The sequence below is a fragment of the Mytilus edulis genome, chromosome 11 (genome assembly GCF_963676685.1).
Source record: "Mytilus edulis chromosome 11, xbMytEdul2.2, whole genome shotgun sequence".
Taxonomy (NCBI): domain Eukaryota; kingdom Metazoa; phylum Mollusca; class Bivalvia; order Mytilida; family Mytilidae; genus Mytilus; species Mytilus edulis.
Genome location: NC_092354.1, coordinates 53511856 through 53532073, shown reverse-complemented (window position 1 = coordinate 53532073; position 20218 = coordinate 53511856). Strand labels below are relative to the sequence as shown.

At 33.9% G+C, this 20218-nt stretch overlaps 1 protein-coding gene across 1 annotated transcript; it reads left to right on the top strand.

The window, feature by feature from the left end:
- The first annotated feature begins 8360 nt into the window (after window positions 1-8360).
- LOC139495813 (uncharacterized) lies at window positions 8361-20218 on the top strand. The gene is made up of 2 exons (XM_071284189.1): window positions 8361-8475; window positions 14568-20218. Exons 1-2 carry the CDS (start codon window positions 8392-8394, stop codon window positions 19992-19994), a joined length of 5511 nt encoding a protein of 1836 aa, XP_071140290.1. The 5' UTR covers window positions 8361-8391; the 3' UTR covers window positions 19995-20218.

The window sequence follows — 20218 nt, the reverse complement described above, 5'->3', positions numbered from 1 at the left end:
AAAATTTAGAACAATTAGCATAACTAACTTTTTAATTTTAGACTGTTATTGAAAAATTTAATATCATTATATGTATTAGGAATTAATTATATAATTATGTATTACAATATATACTTGGTGTATTTTCAGATGAAATAAAAATAAATTACAAAAAAAACTTTAGCTAAATGTTATAAATGACAAAACACAATGACAAAACCACAACTAAAGACAACAACTGTAATAGAGGCTCACGAATAATGAAAGGCACATCAAGAATGTGGTTACAGATAGTAAGCGTTTTTAACAACAGTGGTGTAACCACAAAACATAAAAAAAACTTATCATCAGTTGAAAAGTACTTCAAAACTTGTGCATCAGCTCGACACAAAGCTCACAAGTTAAACTGAAAACACAAAAAACAAACATCCTACCTAAGATTACTCTCTGCTAATAAAAACGTATTAGTCCCCTACCGACTAAGTCGAAGTGTACTTCAGGTTTGCACTCAGTCCGTCCGTCTGTCCATCCGTCAGTTCGACAAATCAGTTTTCCAGACTTTTTTCTTCATGCTTGAAGATATTGATTTCATGTTTGGTGTATTGTTTTATCATGACAAATTACAGGTCAAGTTCGATTTTCACGATTTAAGCTTTTCTCCTTGTTTAGTTAAATCCTTTCACTAGAATTAATAATTTGATGAAATACTTATTAATTACTAGATTCTTGTTCAAAGTGAAATAACTCATTATTTTAGAAGATTTGGATTTTTTTTTTTCTTTTCTTTAGAAAATTGTTCCAAGAATATAGTGAAAGGTTTGTTTGTTTCTTACTTTATGTATTTTACACCATGACAAGTTGTAGATCAAGTTAGAATTTTGTTCCATTACATGAATTTTAAACCGGTAGGGGACTGTGTATTGCATGGCAATACGCACAGAATGTTTGTTCAAAATGTATTTCACTCTTTGTAAAAAAAAAGGTTTTATTTTTGGCTTCGAGCATCAATGAATAGACATTACCGGTATTTGCCGAAATGAGTATCCATTGCAGTAAAATTGGTACTGTGTAATATCATTTTTCAACAAATAAATAAGCCGTGCTTTTGTTTATCTTACTAGTCCAAAACGCTGTTCAAGTTCACGATGTAGCAGTCTGCCGAAAGACTTGTATCAAAACCCAGGCACGTAATATCAAGTACATGGTGACAAGTTTATGCCCTGAATTACACGCATCATGCGTAGGAGTATAATAATATTATACATTTATGTTCCGTGCTTGAGGGAGATGTGAATATTTGTTCAACAAAGAAAATTCATATTTCCAGAGGGTCTCGCCCGAGGGCAATATGACTGTTCGAGGGTGATCAAATCTTCATATCTCTCTAAGACAACTTGAAGGGAACTGTATGTGTTATCCCACTGCCTATACTTTGTTAACTACTAAGTACCTGAAAATAAAACATAATAATTATTTATTTATTGTTTTGATTTTACGTCTGCAATAATTTTGAATACGATAGAGACTTTACTATCGCAAATGTTTTTAAAATTGTTCAAACGCTACTTACAATAACCTCGCGCAACGTCACACAAAAAAGACTCGGTCTTGAGAGGGGAATGTGATACTCAGAATGAGATATGCAGTGTTGTTCAATGTCAATATGAATGGTCTTAACCAATCACTGATCAGTATTTTGTAGACGAAGTCGAAACGGCCGTCTGGCGCAAATACAAACTCTAAATTCTAAGATGAGTTAATGTATACATGTAGGGAGTAGCAGTTTATTTTATTTTTATAATTACTGCATTACGTAATGCAGCGCTTGCCTGACTTCATATGTCCGCTCTATATATTAAGTGCAATTTGAAGTAACATGGTTCAATAGTTCAGAATTGCATTCGCTATTTGGGATCTAATTCGTAATTATGAAAGAGAAATAATGAAAAAAAATTCTATGTCGCTTTACCTTATAAGGACATTAATTTCCTTCCTAAATGATTCTTCGATCAGAAGAACATATTGATGTCGAAATGAACGACTACTTAACTCAGCTGTCGTTTCAATCAGGTCAAACCATAGAGGCAATAGGAGATACACATATCATTACATCCAGTGGCATATAGTTCATGCATGCTCAGTATAAGAACTAATTTACAATAAATCCAGTACTAGGGGTCTACGAGAATGAAGAACGGTAATACAAGGCAGTAATATTTACTGTAAATCAATTCGGAATTTCAAATTTCATCAATTTTAATTGAGTTTAACATTAATGCATTCAACTAAAAAATCAAATACAATCACCTGTTCAATCATACTATGGATATATTTTTTTTATAACGCTTAAGATTTCTAAATTCAAGTTCGGTGAAGGTGGAAACCAACATAAAATTGAGAATGGAAATGGGGAATGTGTCAAAGAGACAACAACCCGACCAAATAAAAAACAACAGCAGAGGGTCACCAACAGGTCTTCAATGTAGCGAGAAATTCCCGCACCCGGAGGCGTCCTTCAGCTGGCCCCTAAACAAATATATACTATAGTCCAGTGATAATGAACGCCATACTAATTTCCAAATTGTACACAAGAAACTAAAATTAAAATAATACAAGACTAACAAAGGCCAGAGGCTCCTGACTTTGGACAGTCGCAAAAATGCGGCGGGGTTAAACAAGTTTGTGAGATCTCAACCTTCCCCCTATACCTCTAACCAATGTAGAAAAGTAAACGCATAACAATACGCACATTAAAATTCAGTTCAAGAGAAGTCCGAGTCTGATGTCAGAAGATGTAAACAAAGAAAGTAAACAAAATGACAATAATACATAAATAACAACAGACTACTAGCAGTTAACTGACATGCCAGCTCCAGACTTCAATTAAACTGACTGAAAGATTATGATTTCATCATATGAACATCAGGCACAATCCTTCCCGTTAGGGGTTTAGTATCATACCATCATAACATATATGAGAAGAACATAACCCGTGTCATGCCAACAACTGTTTTTAGAATAAATGTGTTTAGTTCCGATGCAAAGACCTTATCAGTGACTCAATATTAACGCCAAAATATGCAATTTTTAATGACTTGACAACAGTATCGTAATTATATCCCTTCTTAATAAATCTATTCAAAGGTTTTGTAAGTTTCTGAGGTGAATACTGACACCTTTGCGCTTTATAAAGAATATTTCCATAAAAAAATGGATGTGAAATACCTGAACGTATTAGAAGTCTGCACGTTGAGCTATATTTACGAATGATGTCTTTATACCGATGATAAAATTTAGTAAATGTTTTGACTAGTTTGTGATATCGAAAACCCTGGTGTAATAATTTTTCAGTAATACGTAAATTTCTCTCGTTAAAATCTAAAACATTGTTACATACACGAGCGAATCGTACAAGTTGAGATATATAAACACCGTAAGATGGTGACAAGGGAACGTCACCATCTAAAAACGGATAATTAACGATAGGAAATGAAAAATCATCCCTTTTATCATAAATTTTAGTATTCATGCAGCTTTCCATTAGTGATATAGATATCAAGATCGAGAAAAGGGCAGTGGTCATTGTTAGTATTAGCTTTATTTAAAGTAAGTTCAACAGGATAAATTTCATTAATATACATACTGAAGTCGTCATTATTGAGAGCCAAAATATCATCCAAATATCTAAAAGTATTATTAAATTTGTTTATCAGATGTTGTTTCGATGGGTCTTTGCTTATTTTTGTCATAAATTGTAACTCATAACAATACAAAAACAGGTCCGCAATAAGTGGTGCACAGTTAGTCCCCATTGGAATTCCGATAATCTTGCGATATACGGAATCCCCAAAGCGAACAAAAATGTTATCTAGTAAAAATTCAAGGGCATATATAGTATCAAAGCATGTCCAATTAACATAGTTTTAACATGCTTGGATAACATAAGTGTTTTGTATTTGTTAATGCAATTTCTTTTAGTTTAACAGTTCTGAGAGTATATTGCAAGCTGGATATTATATCTACAAAGAGAGACTGTTCTACAAATTCCAAATTTTCTTCACCCCAATGATGACTAAAGTATAATAATAAATATATAATAATATGTTTGCTTTGGGGTTTTCTTTCAATAAGGTAAACCCTGCGACAAGTGGGCGTCCTTTATATATTATTTGAACTGAATGTATAAATACGGCACGCAGCCACGTTCGGTCTGAAAAGGACATTAAAACCGATGCCTTGCATATAGAGTGAGTGGCACGCTCTCTTCACTTTAAGAAACCTTCCAACATTATGGTAGGGCCGTACATAGGTGATACACACATGTATTTACCAACTAGTATATATGTGTTCCTCTCTTCTTCTTCTTCCTTGCTAAGTACTGGATTATTCAAAAGAATGTTATAAGTCCACTAGATGGAGAATGAGACTGCAATTCTCCTGTTACTATTTACAAATAAAACGTTCCGAATATATACAATTTAAAACTATGTACACTTGGCTGCTGTCTATAGGGTTGGTTTCTTTGGTGCACTATTGTTGTCTAGTGCACTCTGGACCCCCTCTATTGTCAGAGCTTCAGTTGTAGCTGTTGGAAGGTGGTTCCACTCTTGTATAGTCCGTGGAAGTATGAGTACTTATATACTCTCTGGTTTGCTGGTGGTTGATATAGGCGTTGTTTGCCTCTAGTACGCCGATCGTTCGGACGTAAGATGGAACTGGCATCAATATCCACTAGCTTATGCTGGATCTTGTAAAGCATGACGAATGACGAGTCGATGGTTACTTCGTCTGTTAGCTAGTGGTTCCCATCCTAGTGTCTTGACCATAGTCAGATGTATTATCAGTGTAGTTGTTGGTTACAAACATGGCGGCCATCATTTGCACTTGTTCTAAACGGTTTATGTCCTCGGTGGTATGAGGGTACCATGCCGCACTAGCATATTCTAGTGTTGTTCTTACCAGAGAGATATAGGCAGCATTTCGTACATTCGTGCTGCATTCTCGAAGGTTACGTCTAATGAATCCGATGGATTTGGATGCTTTTTTGGCAGTAACGTCTACATGATGTTTCCATTGTAGATCCTCACTGAAATTTACTCCTAGATATTTGCTGGTTGGTACAGTTTCGAGAGCTAGTGTGGCCATGTAATTGGTGGTATGTCTCTTTTTTGGATTTACTGTTGGTGCTAATGCGGATGACGGTGCATTTTTCTGGGTGGAATTGCATCTGCCATTTGGTTTCCAAGTCTTCTAGTGCTGAAAGTTTCTGTTGTAGTTTGGCTTCATCCTGGGAATTCTTGATAAGGTGAAATAGGAGGCAGTCGTCAGTGAATAGTTTGACAGTTGAATGTTGAACTGTTTCTGGTAAGTCGTTGATAAATACTAAGAAGAGTAAGGGTCCTAACATAGTTCCTTGTGGGACCCCTGAAAGTACGTCTCTCAGTGTTGACTTACGGCCCTCGACTACCATTTGTTGTTTCCTGTTTTCTAAGAAAGAGTGCATTTTACAGTATTTCCATTTAACAATCGTTTAAAAAAAACCATACGGCTGACTTTGGTGGAGGCATTTTAATGTTATGAATTTAAATTAGCTAATTTAAATGATATTTTTGATCTGAGTTGTTTTTACGACGTTAATTAGATTTTAAATTAAAACTACGAAGGGTATATTTCAAAAGGTACTTAAGCGGATGAAATTTGAGGGGAAAGTCTCATAATTATAAAAAGGCTAACGAGTATCCGAGTAGTAAAATGGTACTCGAGTACTCGACCTTCCGACCGAATACCGAGTACTCGAGTACTCGTTGCCATCCCTAAAAAAACGCATGCAATAATAGCTGTTTATGGTTTTGGTTTTGGTTTAATAATTGAATACGATAAATGCTTTAAAGTTTTAGCTGTTTTCATTATTGCTAAATTACGAGAGGATTGTCACATATTTGTTATAAAACTGTATAAGATGATCAGGTATAATAGCCAATAAAAAAATCCACCAGAGGCCACATGCCGTACATGTAACAGGTGGAAACTATATAGGTCACCGTACGACAGTTTTTCATATTTTTTTTTAACATATAATGTAGCTAAAAAAATGTCAATAAATGTAATACAGCAAGAATAAGAAGAATGTTGTATTCTATTTAAGGTGGTACCTGTACGAAAACGAAAATGACATCAATAATTCGATAATAAAAAAAATAACATTCTGCATCTAGTAGTATAATATCATTTAAAGAATAGTGTAATGAAAATGAACAAAAAGCAAAATTACAAGTCCAACCCTTAACGACAATTTTGTAATCCATACGTACACCTGAGATATATAAGTGTGCCATACATTACCATTTTTCCTATGAAAATTGATTTATTACTTCATGTACAACCTCGAATATGTGCAACCCATGCAGAATGGTATCTACATCTAGCGTAACATTCCGCTGTCACTAGTACTAGGAGACAACTTTAACTTGCACTAAGGTGCGAGGTTTTACTCTGTGTTGATGAACTATTGATGAAGAATAGAAGGATAAGTGCTATTCCTATGCGTTAATTATTGTCGAGTGCGTACTTTGCATCATGAAAAAATACACTTTAATCCTTTTTCTCAAATTAAGCTATTACTTGAATCATGGTGCATTATAATGACCAAGTAACTGTTAGCTTAATGGTAAGAAGAAATTATTTTACCAAAAAACACATATGTTTTTGTTTACTAGTTGCTTAATAGCATTTTTTCATTTATAGGTTAATCAAGTGTTTGTCAGTAACTCCTAAATGTTGCATGCTTAGCGGAGAAGCAGCAAATACCTCTTTTTGAAGTCTTTAGTTTGATCCGAAAAGGGGTTAAACTCCGCTAAGCATGCAACATTTAGGAGTTAGTGTAGCATAATATGTCCAGGTATAGTGACATGTCTTCTTGGAGACTATTACCTTAGTAATTAACACGTAAACAAAAATAGTCCATCGTGTCTGTTTTGTGACACAGCACGGTTAATATTCATATCACATTTATTATAATGTTTTCGTCCTAAATATGCATTTGATGTATTCCCACCCGACGCCAAATGTCCATCTGTGAATCCCACACTTCTCTTATGTTTGTTTCAGTATCGAAAAACTGTCCTAATTATTGATTTTGAACTTTTTATACCCCCGTTTACGGGACGTATTATGGTATACCGTCCGTCGTCAACAAGTCGGACATTAATCACAAAAACGCTTAAACCAATTTAAATATCACTTTAGCGAATTGTTTTTATCTATTTACGTGAGCTCCTTTTCATTCCTTATAAATTTTAGATTTTACTTTTCCGAGTTTTGGGGTTTAATTCATTGCAAAAAGGAGGATTTTCAACTTTTCGGACAATTAATCAAAAATGCTGTCATCAATTTACCTGACACTTTAGTGAATTGTTTATATCCATTTTGTAAACTCCCTTTCAATTTTTTTAAATTTCAGATTATGCGTTTCCTAGTTATTGGTTATTGGGTTCTATTCATTTGATAAGGGGGATTTTCTAGTTTTCAGACAATATCTCAAAAAACGATTTCAGCGGTGTTCATGAAACTTTGTTTAACCGTTGACATCTTGTGTTGTAAGCTCCTGTTCGTTTTTTTTTTTATGAATTTTAAATTTTACGTTTCCTAGTTATGGAATTTTATTCATAAAAAAGGGTGATATTCAAGTATTTTGACGATGTCCTGAAAGTGCTCGAGAAGTTTCATTATGCTCTAGTGACTGATTTATATATATTGGATAAACGTCCCATTAGTTTTTTATATATATTTTTTATATAACATTGAGAAGTTATTGAACTTTGTTCTTTGAAATCACGACGGGTGTATCATGCGCTCATGGCGCAGCTGCTTATTTCAAATTTGCATTTGCTTTGAATATATATTTTTGTTAATGCATTTGTCAAGAATATTAGAATGTTACCGTTATTCGGCCAACGGTCATTCTGATTTTGATTCTGTTAATCCCATTGCATTATTTTTATTCTCATGTTTCGTACCGTCTCATTAAAAAAAAGGGGTATTTTTAATGTTCTATACCAATTCATCTCCTCTTCGACCTAGGAAATTTCGATAAAGTTAAAATAATAATAGCATCTAATAATTGAAATGACACATTCCATGGGTAGTTGTCCATTAATATTTTATGATGTTTTAGAGTGACCATTGGTCATAAACTTTTTTTGCTGTCATAATCCTGTAAAACATACATGTAGTTATGTTCAGAGGCATCAACGTTATGCAACCATTAACACATCACTTTTTGTTCTGTTTTCAATCCTTGTCAACAATGCGTTTAAACTCATATTACGTAAACACATCATGTGGAACATGACAAGTACGTTGACAAAAGTAAGGAACAGAATCTAAACCGGTTTTTAATGCAAAGTTTCGGACATGACTTGGAAAGATGAATATTGCTTATTAGCATTTGTAATTATTTTATTCGTATCAAATGCAAAAAGTCAAAGATCACACCAGGTAAGTGCAACTAATTAATAATCAAATAATGATAATGTATAAATCAAAATCAAAAATGGTAATTAGTGTGACCTCCTGTTACATAAGTGTTCAAAGATCTTCAAATTAAATTTTGATATGCAAACCCACAATCTTAATTTAAATATTATTTTGGGAGCACAGATTTTTTACATGCCGCTTTTATACATATAATTAACAGTCTTTCTAGCTTTCGTATTGTTTATTTTTGTCATTTCTTTTATTAACCAAAATATTATTTTGGGATCATGGATTTTTTTTTATACATATGATTAACAGTCTTTTTAGTTTTCGTATTGTTAATTTTTGTCATTTCTTTAATTAACCAAAATATTATTAGATTTTTTACATGCCACTTTAATACATATAATTAACAGTCTTTTTACTTTTCGTATTGTTTATTTTGGTCATTACTTTTATTAACCGAATGAAACTAGATTTTTTTTTAAATATATAATAACGATACATATATATACCGGGTATATATGTACATATTGATATATTGGTGTTGAACGTGTTAATATAATTAGGTTGTCGTTTTTTTTAAATCAAATATGTGCTGGAATTTATATGCATTGATATTATTTTAGGAAAAATATTTAAAAAAAATGTAGAATTCTGTTATTCTATTTCGCTAAGTTCAATTAAGTGAAGCCATGTTTAAAAAAATATATATAGCCAACTATTGAAAAATATAAAAAGTTTAATATACTTTATTTTGGTTAGATATCATATATTTATCTAATTTGGGTGTTGAAAAACAATCTAAGGAGGATTATAACCTAAAACAGACATTTTTTTATCATTATTTTGCTTTTATTTCAACATTTACTGGATAAAGATTAACAAGTCGCATTTTATATGCTTTAAATAATGGCATGATTTATATAGTAAATGGTCGTGTAATACCACAACTTATAATTAATATAAACATTTATGCATAAAAATGTCCATTAATTAAAGTTTAATTAATAATTTGTGTTAATTGATTACGTTTCAACTTAATTTAGACTTTAATTTAAAGATTTTTTATTGCCCCGCGGGCGTTTAGACGGACAGTATGACAGCTTCCACTGAAATTAAACTACGGAATGATACACGTAAGTGACCTACAGTGATTTATTAATATAATAGGTCTATAACATGTGCATTCAATACATGTACTTGCTCAACATAGTTTGTAAATTGTATATCTCGTTTTCTATCTCTATGATGTCATACTTTAATTACTTTGTAGATTTGCATTTCTGAAGTCAACCTGTAGTAACTTAAATATATTTATATTGGTAAAAAAACGATTTTTTTTTTGTTGATTTTTGTTGTTGATTATTTTACATATTTTAAATGTTTCTAAGAGAACAGCTTATACACATGTAAAGAATTAAACATTATATTTCCAATATACATATTCATACATGTATAAAATTCTCAATGGATATATAGTCACTTGGCGTTGGTTTGAAAAGGGGTGCCCTGTCAGGAACCTTGGCCGCATTTAAGTATATAACACTGGTTGCCTTTTGATAAGTTAATGTCCAAATGTGCATCTAATGAAGTCAACGTTATCATAACTAAATGTTTTGTTTCAAGATTTAACGAATTATGTGTTAATAGCAGTTATGTCTTAAATTAATTCAATATACTCCCAGTTATCTATAAAATACGTGCTCCCTTCGCATACATGGATTTTTCATTAGAGCTGAATTTTTATTTGACACTAGTATAATATAGTTGAAGACAGTGTATCGTATATAGACCACTAGATTCTCTGATTCCTTTTGTTTTGTTAGGCTGCTGTCTCTATGACGGATTCTGAAATATTTCCTTTGCTCATACTGGTTGTCTATAGGCTGGTTTCGGAGGTCTCTTTTGTTCATACTGGTTGAACTTGTCTAAAGGCATTTTTCGGAGGTTAATGGTATTTTTATAAATTTTCACGTTTTATTTTCCGCTTCATATATAAAACTATTTAACATTTTTTTTCAAAAGTGTTTACTTCCAAATAGTATTATGTCATGCAGTCTTTATCGAATTCCCGCATATTTCCATAGATAGGGCGGTTAAGAAATAGTGTGTTTTTGTTTACAGTTAACGAAGGATACGTTTCGATTGTCATAGCCACAAAAAAAAATACCGTCATCTTTTCTCCATTGTGAAATCCCCGAACGAGCCTGAACTTGCACAAGTTCAATGAGTGCCGCAAGTAGAGATAGATCTTCTTACCCTCGCTGAGAACCTGAGATATATCCCGTTTTCTTGTTCCTTCTTTTTTTTTTGGGGGGGGGGGGGGGTGTCCTGAAACTCAGTTTTTCGTTTTCTTCGTTATGTTTTATAGACTGCTGTTTGTCTGCACGGGATTTTTAGGGGATTTTCCATGGCGTTGTCAGTTTGTCTTAGACTTAAGTTTTATCAGCCTCTCTTTGTATTTAGTAAGATTGTTTGCTGATTGAATGTTGGTGACCTAATGTCCAATGGCAAATATAACATGCATATTTCTGACGATATTTAGCATGATATTATGCTTCATTATAATAAATTAACGAAGATATGATTTTTCAAGGTATTACCAATTGCAATAAAAAAAAAACCTGAATGTATGAACACCATCCAGGAATGTAGACATTATAAAACTTGTCTTACACGAGAATTTTCAATGAACATAAATTCTTCGTTTTGAGTGACCTGATTATTTACGTGAATATAAAAGCTACACAGCAACGAATTCCTTTTTGATTGTTTTATATTATTTAAATTCGAAATTGTATAAACTTTTTGGCTAAAACTTTTTTGAATTCGCTTCCAACATTTTTTGTGAATCTGGCGGAAGGTTATAACAGAAACAAGTGTACTGTACAAGTGATTCGGTACAAAACAGTTTTATATTATTTTAGATTTGAATCTCTTTTGAACCAGGATCTGATTATCCTTTCGAAGCATCTGAGATTACCACTTGCTCCTAGTGGGGGTTGTATGTTTTTGTTTAAGTTAACCTGTTTTAAAAGCTGTTGTTTGTCTTTTTCTTGTTTTTTTTTTGGTTTGATAAAGTTGTCTGTGTTTTGTCTACTTTTCATTTTAAATTGTTTTATTAGTATCTTTTGTATTTTTTGACACACCATCATTTGCTTTCGTGAGAAAATGATATTTTTGAATTACGTAATCATTGATATATGTCATATGATATTAATTTTCAGTCAAAGAATGTATTTTGTGTAAAGGGCTCGTCATTGAATTGTGTCAATCATCATAACAAGGGTGGGAATATATATGTCCGTGCACTGTCATCTTGTATTTTTCAATCAAAATCTCACGCTTTTTTCTTCTTCGATTTAATTTTCTTTCCGTTGTTTTTCCGTAAATAATTTAGAAAAAAAAAAATCAATTTTTCCTTTGTCTAACTAAAATATAATAGACAATCCGAAAAAATGCATCCATAAACTGTGATAAGTTGATAAAAGCATATTTTATTTTTTATAGCTATGATGATATAAATTGTTTCCATTTGGACGTGTAATTATATGTATTATGTCTCGTTAAAATAAATTGTCGAATTCAAAATTTCAAATTTTAAATTACAACACGATATTCGTGATATTTCTTTAAAACGCGGACGTTTTAACATGTTTGATCTTAATTGAAATGCATTAATATTTGGTATATGTGTCTCTTAAATTCATAATTTAACATAAAATGATTTTTTTTTCTTTTAAATTCAAATTGCTAATTCTGAAATAAAATTCTTGATTTTTATTTTAAATGCAATGTGCATAATTATTTTCTTTTTTCCCAATCATGGACAAGAAACAAGTTAATATAATTATCTTAGATGTTTCACATGTTATATTTTACATGCATTCCCACGAATACAGTATGTATAAAAATGTATCAAAATGTACATGTTAAAAAACGGTGACAACTACATGATCATGTCAATTTTTTATTGTATGATCACACTTAAACGCTTAAATTATGATTAATTATTACATGATTCTTTTGTTTGCTATTTATTTATAATATCCAGAGGACAACAACAATACGGGCATAGATACGTCTGTTATAACGCGGATACAAAATCCATTATAATTTAGCAACATAATTGATATATGATATACACATACATGCATCTGTCAACCAATCATGTACTCTAGAACATTTTGACATTTTAATAAACACCGTTAATAAAGTTGTTGAGGATGTATGTCATTTACTTACAAATGCGGCAAAGTCTATATTCGGCACATTTACTAAAAGACGTAAGCATACACAAAATTTAAAAAAAAAAAAAAAAAAAAAAATCAAAACCATGTTTGAGAAATAAAGAATCTTGAATCTTGATAATACAAATAGAAATTGGAAACTAAAAGTTAGAATAAATGTTTGGCTTGTCATACAATTATATTAAGTTGCAGCGAAATATTTCTGGATCCGCCGCCACTGATATAAACATTTATAATGCATAAATATGTGAACATTTTTATTATAGGGGAAACGGTATTATTTATTCTGCCATAGGCGACAATACTAACATTTTCTAAATTAACCAGTTTTTATAATAAAAACCTGGATAAAACAGTTATGTGTGGTGTTAGTACTTTATTACTCTATTTTAAAAATTGAAGCCAAATAGTACCATGACCAATTTCCAACGGAGCTTGTTTATGTTATCCATGCCCACCGTCATATTACACCAAATTTATGAAATTTTGGAAGCCTCTTCGAATAATTCTCTAGAAAATATTTCAATAGGTTTTAAAATTTATATTGCAAATTTACACATTGCAGTTATTAATAAATAAATAACAAAATATATTGTACCCTTACATCCAATCACAGCCCTCCTAAGTTGACTTCCTTCACCTGTCTTGGATACACAAAAGGCCAATTTAATACTGGGAAAATGAAATAGTACCGTTTTCCCTGTAATTTCACCACTATTTCCATAATAATAATTGAAAGTAGAGGATCGGAGGAATTTTTGCGGATTGACAATTCATTTTCACAACTGTTGCTAACTTGTAGCAAACATTTATACAAATTAGTAGAACACTTTCGCTTCTTTCTTTCTTATTTTATTGCGAATGACTTTTTTCTTCATCTGTTGATACGCATGTTTAGATTTTGTATTTTCATTTTGCCGCGCGAGAAATAATTTTAAATTTGTACACAACCAGTTTCTAAGTTTTGAGTTGCAGAATACTCATTTATTCATGTACAAATGTACATCGCGTCTTTTGCAATGTTATTTATTACACTAACCAGGCTAGGATAATCATTTTCAAAATCCTCTCCACTATTAGTGTTGATACTTGGTTATAATCGTTTTGGGGATTGATGAAAATGATAAATAATTGGAAGATTTTAATCCACCAAAATGTACCATGTGTAGGTTATGTGCATCTTATGTATGTTACAACTAAATGGATTTTCATGTTACTATTCTGAAATCTCGTCATGACTATGCATATTAAACTATTTGCTACTTGGCGTCAACAAACGAAATTCATTCTTACAAACCACTGTAATAAAATGTAAAGTATGTTTAGAACTGAGAAGAGTATCAAATTATTTGTAAACTTTTATGGTAGACTGTCAGAGAACCAAGGTATACGGTGCTATTTGGTATAAACTAGTATAAAGTATATTTATATGATTTTACATCATGGGTTTATCCTCTTTAATAAGGTTGTTTTTAATTTTCGTTTCAAAATTGTACAAAGATATGTCCTTAGTCAGGAACCTGATTTTCAGTGGTTGTCGTTTGTTCATGTGGTTCATAAGTATTTCTAGTTTCTTATTTTATATATTATAAACCGTTGGTTTTCCAGTTTGAATGGTTTTAGACGAATCATTGTTTGGGACCTTTATAGCTTGATGTTTGGCGTGAGCCAATGCTCTGTCACGTTGACCACCGTGCTTTGACCTATAATGGTTTACTTTTACTTGGGTGGAGAGTTATATATAACACTATGTACAGTAATAAACTATATAAACTAAATAAACTATAATATTCTTTGTACTATATTAAATCAATGTCTAAATACACAGTGAACTTAAATATTTTATTACATTTATTGCAGATAAGTGTACGACCAGGAGCCATTCACATACCTTCCATTAACTCTAGACAGAGGAATATCATCAGCCCGAACGATCTCAGAAATAGTAATGGCGGCAGAACCAGATTCACGGGTACAGATCTACAGAATGCCCTCATAAGAAACAGACCTTTTAATGGAAATAATGGGGTATCTAGAACTATTTCGACTGTATCAGACCCTGCTTTCAGCAATGCACGAAAGACAGAAAAACAACAGCCTAGGACGACATTAGATGACGTACTTAATTCTCGAATCACAGAACAAGCTTCCCAACAACGCCGGTCACGTGATCGAGTGCGACATAGAACTTCGTCAAATTCCGGAACGACTATTTCGAGGATAAGGAGAAAACTTCTTGTCGATTTGCGTACAACGTTTCGTTATATACTAAGGACAGGACAACTTCCCCGAGGTGTAGCTTTTAACATGGAGTCTGGTAGACCACAACTTGTAAAAATAAGCCCTGGATCTCTAGCAGTCAATCCATTCTCTTCCACAGAAGTACGTAGATACCTACGATCAATAGATCGATCATTAAACGATCAGGCAAGTTCACCAACAGATAGAGCAACAGGTAAATCAAATCAAGCTGATAGTACTTCGAGGATAGGAGGTTCTTCAATAAATACAAGACAAAATAATGTTGAAAGTCTCAGGGATATAACATCAGACTTAACATCCACTTCAGGCACGAATCATGGATCAGTAGATCATCTAACTACATCTTCTCGCCAAGGGCTTCATTCGTCCAGAATAGCTTCACAGAATATCAACTCTTTGACCACAAGATCTAGACCTAATTCTCAGAACACAGATATAGTAAGCGAACCGAGAACAACACACATTCAATCTCAAAGCATGCTGCCAGGGATTCCTGTACAAAGACCAGGGGATGGACAGAGTTGGTCAACTACTTTATTTCGAGCTAAAATGTTTAATGAGCCAGACAACACAATTCAAACAACAGGAATAGAGATACCAAGTAAATTTACCCGGACAAGAACTGACAGGAGACAATCGGAACGCCAGGTTCAACAACAGAACACTAAAACAAGAACTGAACAAAGACAACCAGAACGACATGTACAACAGAACACTAGGACAAGAACTGAACATAGACAACCAGAACGATCCGTACAACCGAACACTAGAACAAGAACTGAAAAAAGACTACCAGAACGACATGTACAACAGAACACTAGAATAAGAGCTGAAAATAGACAACCAGAACGAAATGTACACCAGAACACTAGAACAATAACTGAACATAGACAACCAGAACGACATGTACAACATAACACTAGAACAATAACTGAACACAGACAACCAGAACGACATGTACAACATAACACTAGAACAATAACTGAACATAGACAACCAGAACGACATGTACAACATGTACAACATAACACTAGAACAATAACTGAACATATACAACCAGAACGAAATGAGCAACAACTGAACACTAGATCAAGAGCACATGTTTCAACTGTTTTCGAACAACCGACCGCTGATCCAGATTTGAAGGTTTTACTTCAAAAGATAGAAAGAGAAAAGGGATTGTTAACTGATCTGAAACGACAAGAAGAGAAAATAAGAAACAATATCAATTCTTTAAATAATCAACAAACATCGTCATCAAAGTTATTAGAAGATATTGCACTCTTACAAAATATGTTAACTCAAGCAGAATCGAAATCTCCTGCTAATAGTGCAAATTCAAAACACAGCTTTAACCAACAATCAAGTGCGAATCTTCAACCCCCGGAAATCAATCCACATGTTAGTCTGGAGCAACAACTTATACAGCAAACAGGGATATCACAGCCTCCAAATGTCAATCAAAATCTAAACATATTACCAGCCGTTTTGAATCAAAACACGGCACGAAATAGTATTCAAGAACACCATGTAGTGAACGCACCAGTTCAACAAACTGGAAGTAATTTAGCATCATTGGAATCTTTGACAGGACAACCCATTTTTATGAATAATGCTGTACCCTTAAATCAGCTCAAACAGGCACCTATTGGTCACAGTGTTATGCCAATCAATAAGCCCGGGCAGGCACATACAGGTCACAGTAATATGCCAGTAAATCATCCCGGACACGCACCTGTTAGTCACAGTATTATGCCTGTCAGTCAGCCCGGACAGACACATATAGGTAGCAGTATTATGCCTATAAATCAGCCCGGGCAAGCACCTTTGAGTCACAATATTATGCCCAATAATCAGCCCGGACAGTCACATATTGGTCACAGTATTATTCCAGTTAATCAGCCCGGACAAGCACCTATTAGTCACAGTGTCATGCCTGTTAATCAGCCCGGACAGGCACCTATTGGTCACAGTATTATGCCTGTCAATCAGCCCGGACAGGCACCTATAAGTCACAGTATTATGCCTGTAAATCAGCTCGGACAGGCACCTATGAGTCACAATAGTATACCCATTAATCATCACGGACAGACACATATGGGTCACAGTATCATGCCCACCAATCAGTTTGGAACATCACCTTTTGGGTTTAGACTTCCATCGGAGTTCTTACAGGAAATGATGTTTGGGGACACTACTGATCCTCCTGATCCAACTGATCCTCCAACTACGACGGCTGTCCCGACAACACTTCCGCCTACAACTGCGCATGTTTTAACAACTCCCTCATCAAAGCCTCCAGTAAGAAATCAATATCACCAACAAATAAACAATGCCGCTACGTTAAATGATATTTTATCCACACTACAGAATTCTGCAGTAAAAGGAGGCTTTAAATTATTATTTAAACTTCCAGGCTCTAATTCTAGCATACCAATAGAGGTACTTAATTCAAAAAGCACATCTTCGATGAAAGACACCAACCCAACGGTTCAACTTGCAACAACAAGTAATGATAACTTACTTAAAACACACCTTTCTGGCAACGTTCAAACTGCTACAATGAATCCTGACAAGTTACTCCATAAACATCTTTCTGGCAACCTACAAACTGCTGGAATGAGTCCCGACAAGTTACTTCATCAACATCTTTCTGGCAACGTACACACTGCTGCAATGAGTCCCGATGAGTTACTTCATAAACATCTTTCTGGCCAGGAACAAACTTCTAAAATTGGACAGAATGGATTTTTACCAGACATTCCAATGCAAGCTGTGTCTGTGTTATCACATGAAGTGAAAGATTTGCAAAATGACAACCGCAAGACATTGTATACCGACCAATTACTTCCGGTCCAGCCAACAACACAACTGCCACAGGAAGTAAACCCTCATCAGAATTTACAGCAACCACCTTCGTCTTTTAATCAACAGACAAGTCAAAGTACTATCGTTAATACAACCCCAAAAGTCAATCAGTTTGATACTAATAAAACACCCGTTAATTCGGATTCACAGGTAAACAAAATTAATGCGATTCAAATGGAAAACTTCCCATCATATTATGAGTATGACTTAGCAAAAGCCAAAAATGCCAACACTGTTAAAATTCCTGCAGGGAATAGTCTCATTTTAGATATTAAGGGAGACCAGATTTCCCAGACGATGAATACCTTGAATCAACATGGAGTAATATCACAGTCTCTTAAACCAAATCCAGATTTATCGAAAGTCATAATACAGCAGAAACTTCCATCAACAACAACTCCTAGTTACATAATAAATATGATACCGTACAATACGCCTGCTGTTCAACCAATGACAATGAATAGCAATCCAAACATGAACAGTAATGCTAATTTCCAACACTCTGAAATTAACCCTGTAAGGATAGGGCCGAAATCGAATCCTTATATAGAGGCAAACCCGCTTAATGACAGACTTCACCGAATTGAGCACATGATGAACAAATTATTAATGACTACATCTTTACCGCCACCCACTACGCCCTTCATAGAACCTGATGAATTAGAAGGCGAAGAATTACCCATTCAAACTACACCAATGCCGATGACCACCACGCAATTTTTTAGAAATTCACGATGGCAATACAACAATCAACCTCATCATGGTCAACATCCTTATCACAATGCACATCCGAATCAACAACAGATGCCAAATACAGAATATCGACAACATTTATCGAATCAATTCAATAATAATTTTGGTCAAAACCGATTCAACCAGCAATTTCAAAATCCACGTATTAATCAAAATAATGCATTTTCTTATCAAAATCATAATCAACATGGAGGTCATCAATCAAATCAACACAATCAAGACCCAAATTATCGGCAAAACGATGTTAATACGGGCAAACCGCCAGTGTTCAGCAACCAACATGTTCAGCATTCTATAAATCAGCATCACCAGAAGTCAAATATACAAACTCTTGAAACGAGTGCATCCAGTCAACCACAATCAACCAGCACAAAAAACACAACACATGAATGTCATCCTCAGCTTCCTAATTTTGGATGTGAGGGCGTTGCAATGTTTACATCAATGAAATCGATTGGGGCATGGTGTGTCAGCAAGTGTGTACAAGGACAATGTGTGGAATCCGTATGTAAGTGTGGATGTTATATAAATTCTCAAACAAATATCAAGATCAATGAAATCGGAAACGAAATTGCATCTGCATTCTCTGGGAACTCTGGAAATTCTTCTAATGCAAATAAAGCATTGGTAGACCTATACGCCTCATTAAATAAAGATGCTTCTAGTCATGGATATGCCGTTTCTCCAGTAGAAAAGCAAACAAACACGCCCATTACAACAACGGCTGCACCTTCTGACGTAAAGTCACTGATATCGTCAATTGAAAAGCTAATAGAATCGAAATTGTCTCATATAGGACAATCTAACACTAACCCCGATAGCAGCGGTAACAATGAAAACCCAAATATAAAGGAAAACTCCTTTGATCCACGGAAACCAGTAGTGACAAGATCAGATACAACAAACAATATTCATAAATCTCAGGCATCAAATGCCGGTGATTGGAGGACGTCGCACATGTCAAACAATTCCCCAAACAACCAATGGAATCGCCATTTAATGCATCAATCACAGTCACTAGGATGGAATCAACGCCAAGATGTTGGATTTGAAAGACGACGAGCAGATAGCTGGCATATGCAATCAAATAGAAACAATGATAATAATAACTGGAATAATCCTTCACACCATAATAATCCACAAAGTTGGCAACATCATCAACAACACAACCCAACACCTCCAAATAGCCACTGGAGTAATAGTGGGCATCGACAAAACGGTCCAACTTCGCCCGGAAACTGGCATGATTCACGGCATTCTAGAAATGGTGGTTGGCAACCACCGACAACTCAGGGAACTTGGAGTTTTCAGGGAAGACGACACTGGCAATCTAATCCTTTACCAAAACAAGAAGGCAAACGAAAAGGAAAAAAGAAAGGAGGAGGAGAGGAAGAGGAGCAATAGACAGATAAACAAAATATTGTTTTTAAAATCAAAGACGTACAATCGTTGGACTAGAACGCCTGCACTGTAGGTATCATGTTGGAAAAGTCAACCGTGGTTTACTGTATTGATATTTTTGTATTTAGGGAGCTACCATTTGATTTTTATGGGGGGCTAGGATGAAAAATTTTTGTCCTGCATTTTTTTTAGCTGTAATCTCTGTCCTTCCTTTTTAATTTTCACTC

Coding starts and splice junctions, on each gene's coding strand:
- LOC139495813 (XM_071284189.1), top strand. CDS start 8,392: ATGACTTGGAAAGATGAATATTGCTTATTAGCATTTGTAATTATTTTA. Junction 8,476..14,567: donor AAAGTCAAAGATCACACCAG/GTAAGTGCAACT, acceptor CATTTATTGCAG/ATAAGTGTACGACCAGGAGC.